This window comes from Capsicum annuum, chromosome 9, assembly GCF_002878395.1.
Source record: "Capsicum annuum cultivar UCD-10X-F1 chromosome 9, UCD10Xv1.1, whole genome shotgun sequence".
NCBI lineage: Eukaryota > Viridiplantae > Streptophyta > Magnoliopsida > Solanales > Solanaceae > Capsicum > Capsicum annuum.
Window position 1 is genome coordinate 199,798,482 of NC_061119.1, and position 7,466 is coordinate 199,805,947.

General features: G+C 32.6%; 1 protein-coding gene across 1 annotated transcript; it reads left to right on the top strand.

The window, feature by feature from the left end:
• The first annotated feature begins 2,131 nt into the window (after positions 1 to 2,131).
• Positions 2,132 to 6,750, top strand: LOC107842294 (prohibitin-1, mitochondrial). The gene is made up of 6 exons (XM_016686054.2): positions 2,132 to 2,449; positions 4,522 to 4,709; positions 5,044 to 5,160; positions 5,389 to 5,559; positions 5,804 to 6,016; positions 6,379 to 6,750. Exons 2-6 carry the CDS (start codon positions 4,533 to 4,535, stop codon positions 6,571 to 6,573), a joined length of 873 nt encoding a protein of 290 aa, XP_016541540.1. The 5' UTR covers positions 2,132 to 2,449; positions 4,522 to 4,532; the 3' UTR covers positions 6,574 to 6,750.
• Positions 6,751 to 7,466: the final 716 nt, after the last annotated feature.

The following is a 7,466-nucleotide window of genomic DNA, read 5'->3' on the forward strand; positions in this document are numbered from 1 at the left end:
ATCTTTTGCTAAATTAACCTTATTAATGATAATTTAAAACTTTAAATTTGTCTATACTGTTACTTTATATAATTATTTAACACTAAAGGGTAAAAAAAAACATAATACAATTCTCTTGATTTCACAAATTGAGCAGATAAATTAAAACATTTATTTTTAGTATGAGGATCAAATGATAAGAAACGATATTATCTATTGTCTATCTCAGTAAATAAGCTGTGATTATCATTAATAGAGTATTACATATTTTATAATTTATATAAATAAATATAATCTTTAAAATTTGACCTTATTTTTATTCAAGAAAAACATCTAATATCCTCAAACTATGATCAAATTTGCTACGACACACGTCAACTTCACGGTGTCCTATTACCCCTTAAACAAAATTTTAGCGTATTTTTATCGATCTTTTTAGCTAACGTGATATCTTTTGTCAATCATTTTAGATGGCGTGACACTTTTGATGTGGGCTCCATTTTATGTAATAAAGGTCCACATTAGTACAAAAAATGACAAAAATATGCTAAATTTAAGTTCAAGGGATAATAGGACCCCTGTGAAATTGGAGTGTGTCGTAACAACTTTGACTATAGTTCGAGGTGGTACTAGAGGCTTATCTCTTTCATTTATTGTTTGTATTTTCTGCATTAAAATATGTTTATAAAATTAGTATTACTTATTATGTTCACTTGTTAAATAAATATTATAGTTTTGATTATTATTAATAAAACTAATTTTCTTATTATGCTAATTTACTTCATAAAGATTATCATTAACTTATAGATTTCTTACTTATTTTCTAAAAGATAATGTTTATGTTTTTATGAAAAATTTGTTATATGAATAATGTTTATGTTTTTATGAAAAATTTATTATATAAATTTTTTTTTAAATGAAAATATGATGATTTTAAAGAAGTTAAAAAAAATTGATGATAAAGAGTAAAATAGAAATTTTAAAAAGTTAATTAAGATAAAAGAATGTATGATTATTGTTCAAAATTGAAAAGAGAGTTTAATTTGTGAGATAAAGTTGGAAAGAGAAATGATTTTGACCCAATAATCTAATAAGAGGAAAAGAAAAGGAGAACAACCACAAAGCTCTCCGTCAACGTGGGTTGTTTCATTTCCTGATATTTCATGGATGTTGTAGCCGTGGCAATTCACTTGCTCAAATTGTGGATCCCACCTACATTTCTCATGTTCGTGCAAGCTTTTGCCTGCTATTGCAACTCATGACACTTGTGAGTTGAAATAACACGTGCACATTTAAAATATAAAAAAGGGCAGCTCGGTGTATATGTATGTATTGACTTAGTGTATATATTGAGTGTATGTAAGTTTTATTCATAAAGCTATTGCTATGTACGATATCCGGAGAAGGATCCACCACAAAGATGTATTGTATGTAGTCTTATCTTACATTTCTGACAGAGGCTGTTTCCAAGGCTTGAACTCGTGACCTCCTGATCACATGCCACCAACTTTACTAGTTAAAAGTTATGATAATTAATAATTTAAAATATTTAAAATTTATTAAAAAAATTATTAGAAAAAAATTTACTTAAATCACAAAATTTATAAAGTGACAAACAAATTGAAATAAAAAATATATTATTTTCATTAATAAATAGATTTAACAATGAAATTTATATTATACTTTAAAAAGAAACCTACTATTTCCTTCGTCCTATTTTATATGTCATTATTTTCTTTTTTTAGTGACAAAAATAATGTCTCTTTTTCTTATTTAATGATTATTTAAATACATAATTTTATTTTTATCTTTATTAGTCTTGTTTATAAGATTTCATTTAACTAAAAATAATAGCAATATATTTTTTAATAAAGAATAATTTGATAAAAATATTTTTAAAAAATTTATTTATTAAATTTCAAGTTAAATTATGACACATAAAATGTAATAAAAACAAGTATTTAATTTTATACTATTGGTCTCATGCCTTGCAAGGGCGTTTCTCTGGTATACAAAGAAGGATGACTTTATATTTTATGAGTATAGTTACATAATTACCCTCAAAAATGAAACTAATTATTCTTACCTACCCACTTAATTTCTACCCATCAAATTATTTTCTCTTTATATCCGATAACTGTTGTGGGTAGTTGTTTCTTTTCTTCTTTTCTTTTCTCTACTTAATTTATAGTTAGTTCTGATTTTCTTTAAACTTGATTATTTTAAAAGTCAATGGCAAACAAAAATTAACCTTTTTCTCACGGAGAGATAATATTAGGCCAAACTGCTAAATTCTATAAAGTTCTCAATTTGTAATATTCGTCGCATGAATTTGACCATTTTAGATAAATCATAAAGCCCTAAACTACTAACTAAACCTCTCTCCAACCTTCCATAATCCATTATACCCCATTTCAGTTTTACTCTGCTATTTACTTTCCAGAAAATTCCTTTCCTCCATTTCGATCAGGTAAAACAATCTTCTGTGTATATCTTTTTTGGTGGTTTTTTTAAACCAAATGATCAGCGGAAAATTACGCTGTTCATACAATGATTATATTAAACACTGAATCCCTTTGCTATTACTCGTCATATTGACGTCGTTTGGTTGGGATCAAGTTATCCCGATATGGAATAACTTATCCCATCACATGATATATATGGTGGATAACAAATACGTTATACCTCAAGCCAAACACTCCTTAGTGAAAATCCTAATTGCTATTGTTCAGGCCTATTTTATTTTTGATTCCTTTGGTAATGATTCAGTATTTGCAACTTTAAAGATTAATGGACTGTGGTTTGTTCTGCCTAATTTTGACAGTTTGGCATTAAATCATCGTAATTTTGGCTCAAATCATGTACGTGTGCAAATAATTCACTAAATTTAGTATAAGTAAATGATTTGAAATCTGCAAAACAAATGGACCGTGGTAGAGTTTCGAGCTCGAACCCTTAGAATTCAAAATTTGGTTTCGCCTCTGGTTGCCAATTTTTAATTTGGTAAGATATTATACTTACACTCCTAAAGACATCGCTAGTAGTATGATGTATGTATGTTGCTCAGACTCTTCAAATATGCGGTTGCACCCATGTCGGATCCTCTGATAATGCATTGCTTTTGGAGGACCTGATATGGACCTGTTGACATTTTTTGAATAGTCCGAGCAATATAAGCTGTACCTTCTAATGATTCATGAACTAATATTTTTTTGGGTTGTTCTTACAACATTTTAATGTTGTGATATGATTAAGAAATGAGAAAGTAGTAGAGGAAAGGAGATAAGGAGGCTTTCAGTTGACAGAGGACAGTTTAGATGTAGGGGCCTTCAAGAGAGGATAGTCTAGTCGTAAGGGCCCTATACCTCCAACCATCAAGTTGGGTTTAAGTCAACAACAGTGTTGGAGCCAGGATTTTTGTTGAGGGGTTCAAAATATGGAGGAATAAATACACGAAGAAGCCAAGGGGATTCAAAACTTACTATGTATGCATAAAAAATATTTTTAACCTTATATATACAATGTAATTTTCCGCCGAAGGGGCCTTGCTTCTACCATGCTCCGCCCCTGGTCACCAAGAGGGACAAGTGGGAAAATAGACCATTAAGGGTTTCATAAAGCAGGTTTTACCGTATCCGAAAACACAAGGAAATTAAGATTTCTGAATTGAGATGTCTGTTTCTGTTTGCTTTGTCTTGGACTCTGTTATATACCCTCTAGACATTTGAGTACTTCTATTTATGACTTTGAGAGTAATCATGCACTTATTAGGCTCTTTCTGGAGCGAACAATTAATTAGCCTTGCTGGATTTTACTTATATTTAGCATAATATATGATTCTCATTGAATTGGTTAAGTATTGTCTCATCAAAAAACCTTTCTCGCCTAGCCTGGTCTTCCTATGACTGGCGGACGATCATGTACTTTTGTATTGTCTTTTTGATTGATCGTGGTATCCTTAGAGATTCCCTGATATTATAATCTTAGTATACATGATAAATATCTGATGAAGACAGACAGACTTCCGTGCGAAAGACAGAATGACAAAGGAAAAATTGAGTGTTTCATAAAAGTTTTAAGAAATAGGAAGAAACCATTGACTGTGGTTTGTGGAAAACTGAGATTAATTTCTCAATTATTCAGTATTGCTAAACAGTAGTCATCGACTCATTGCTATAATTTAATGTAGTATTTGCCTTGCCTGTTATATGAATCAGTTAGATCTGTTTAACAGCATGAGAGACAGATTAAGTGGCATAGATATGTTTTTATGACCATATAATAAGGCTATACTTGCAAGTTGGACCTTTAAATTTTCTTTGTCCTCCTTTGGTGTGAACTTACAGAAAATTTACTGAATAGAAAATGTAAGTTTTGTCGAGTCCTTCGCATTGGAGCCTTTTGTGACGAAATTACCTGCTGACTGATTGTAAGAGTTAATGGTTGCTTGTAAAAGCTCTTTGGGATGCTCTCTTTTCCATATTAGCAGGCTTTTATCTATTACTTGATTATAATGATGACTTTTGTTGGCTTTACTTTCAGGGATTAGCGAGATGGATCTCAAGAATGTTAAGGTTCCTAAGATGCCTGGTGGTGGTGCTGCTTCTCCTTTAATCAAGTTTGGACTTGTTGTTGGTCTTGGTGTGTATGGAGTTGTTAACAGTCTCTACAATGTTGATGGGGGTAATCGTGCCATTGTTTTCAACCGTATTCTTGGTATTAAAGATAAGGTATGCCTTGTCCTCTCCCTATTGGACTAAGATGATATTTGGACCCCTTTTTTCAGTACATAAATTAGATTGACTTGACACTTTCTCGCAAAATATAGTTAGATCTTGATCTCAAACCAGGATAAAAGAGTGACGCCAGCTTAAAGTAGTGGATTATATTCAATTGTCAAGCACATTCAAGTATTATAGTTTGAAAATATTGTCACCTGCTTATCTTATATATGGTGATTTGATGGTGTAAAACCTAGCATGTGGACGTTCAGAATTGTTTTTTCATTTACTTTCGACTTGCCTTCTGTTTTTCCTTTAATGCATGATGCTGCTTAATGAATAGGTTTATCCTGAAGGGACCCATTTCATGATTCCTTGGTTCGAGAGGCCTGTGATATATGATGTTCGTGCCCGTCCACATCTGGTGGAAAGTACTTCGGGAAGTCGTGACCTTCAGATGGTAAATTTTTTCTCAACAGTTGCATTGCTCCGCAGTCCAAGAAATGAATAAGGAAAAGAGAAACCGAAAGAAGGGAATTGAGGGGAAAGATTAACATGCAGTAAAAAAATGTACAATATGGATTAAATTTTTACTATCTGATGCATCCGTTAATAGGAGCAGATAGGCTATTTTGCTGGAAGAGTGACTGGTTGTAGACATTGATCTCGTTCCTCGATTATTTTTCAGGTAAAAATTGGACTTCGAGTTCTCACACGTCCAGTACCAGACAAACTACCCACTATTTACCGAACTCTTGGTGAAAATTATAATGAACGGGTCCTGCCTTCAATTATTCATGAAACTTTGAAAGCTGTGGTTGCACAGTACAATGCTAGCCAGCTTATCACCCAAAGAGAGGTACGCGCAAGAGGATATCTAGTGTTAACGTTGCTATCACTTAGGAGTGTAGAAGTAATTATTGTGCTATAAGGTGGTAACTGGTAATACCTCATCGGTACTGTATGGTGTGGTTGCGCCAATTGTGAGGAATGTTCTAATTTTGGTGGGTAGCTGCGAATTTTTGATCTGCCTGCCGTAGAACTTATTGGAATTTTAAGAATTCTTCAGCATATGTGATTAAATTGTATTTTAACTCGAGCAGAATGTTAGTAGAGAAATACGGAAGGTCTTAACTGAAAGGGCGGCCAACTTCAACATCGCTTTAGATGATGTCTCGATAACAAGCCTGACTTTTGGAAAGGAGTTCACGGCTGCAATTGAAGCAAAGCAAGTCTCTGCTCAAGAAGCAGAGAGAGCGAAGTTTATTGTGGAAAAAGCTGAGCAAGATAGACGAAGTGCTGTTATTAGAGCTCAGGTCAAAAATAGTTCTCAATCTCGTCCTTCTCTCTTTAATCATAGCTCTCGTTTGGACATACATTTTTTGAAACTTGAAAATTTGAGTTTTTCAAGTCGTGTTTGGACATGCACTTTGTTTGAGAAAAAGTTGGAAGTTTTTTGAGTGGAAGTTCCAAACATCCAAAAACTGGTCTGAGCCGGTTCTTGGAACATGAAAATATTTGAAGATCAGATTTCGGAAAATCTAATCAATTTTCATGGCCAAACAGATATTTGAAGATGATTTTTCAAAAAATTATATGGCCAAGCGCTAGCTTCAGTTACTTCTTCAACCTGTCATTTTATATGGAGTTTGAATTGCAATCTGTATTGTTCTCGCAGGGTGAGGCTAAGAGCGCTCAGCTGATTGGTCAAGCTATCGCCAACAATCCAGCATTTATAACGCTCAGGAAAATCGAAGCAGCAAGAGATATTGCACATACCATTTCGAATTCAGCTAACAAGGTCTACTTGAGTGCCGATGATTTGTTGCTCAATCTTCAGGGCTTCAACTTGGATAGCACTGGAAGAAAGTGAATATAGGATGCTGCTACCATTAAATAAACTGTTGGCCATTTCATTTTCTGCCTCGGTCTGTTTAAATGGTTGAGGGCAATTCTTGGATATAGGGAATCTTGCGTTTTGCAGTTGAAAAAACTGTTGGATGATGTTAAAGTCGTAACTGGAATAAAAATATATGCTTCTTTTTCCCCATTTATCTACTCGCTGAAGTAGAGTTTGTTGCATATTAGACTGATGGCCAAGTGTTAGTTAACTTGGTTCTAAAACTTAATATTTATACGTATTTAGTGAACTTTTTTAACAGAAATATACTTTGAGCAAAAGTTACTGTGTTTTGTCGAATTCCGAACTCATGGCAAGGCTTCTAACTCTGCCGCGCCCCTGGATAAACGTGTGAAGCGAGCTCTTTGTTTTCAGTTATATTTTTTAAAAAAATGGAAATAAGCATTTATATTTTCACATTGGAAGTATGGTTTATTTTTCAGCAATGTTAAAAAAAAAAAAAAATTCTAGACAATTAAAACAAGGAAAAAATAGACTGTATAACCACTCGTCATAATAAAATCAGCGATTTACTTATTATGATCGATGGGCCAAGTATGTAACTTCCCCTTAAAACATCTAAATTACGTTATCAAAACCATAATTTAGAACTCATTTAATAAACGCCAGATTTAAACCCTGTCATCAAATAAAGGCGTGAATTAATTCTGGCCTCTTAACCTTTTACTAAAAACCCATATACCCTTTTTAATAACAAATGAACCAGAACCTTTTATCTTGAATATCTTTTTTCAGAGACTGTTGCATATTACTCTGAGTTATATATATTTCTAAATTCACCCAAAGTATCATGCATTGAACAGAAAAAAAAAGTTCAAGATTCAACATTCAACAACATTGTTGAT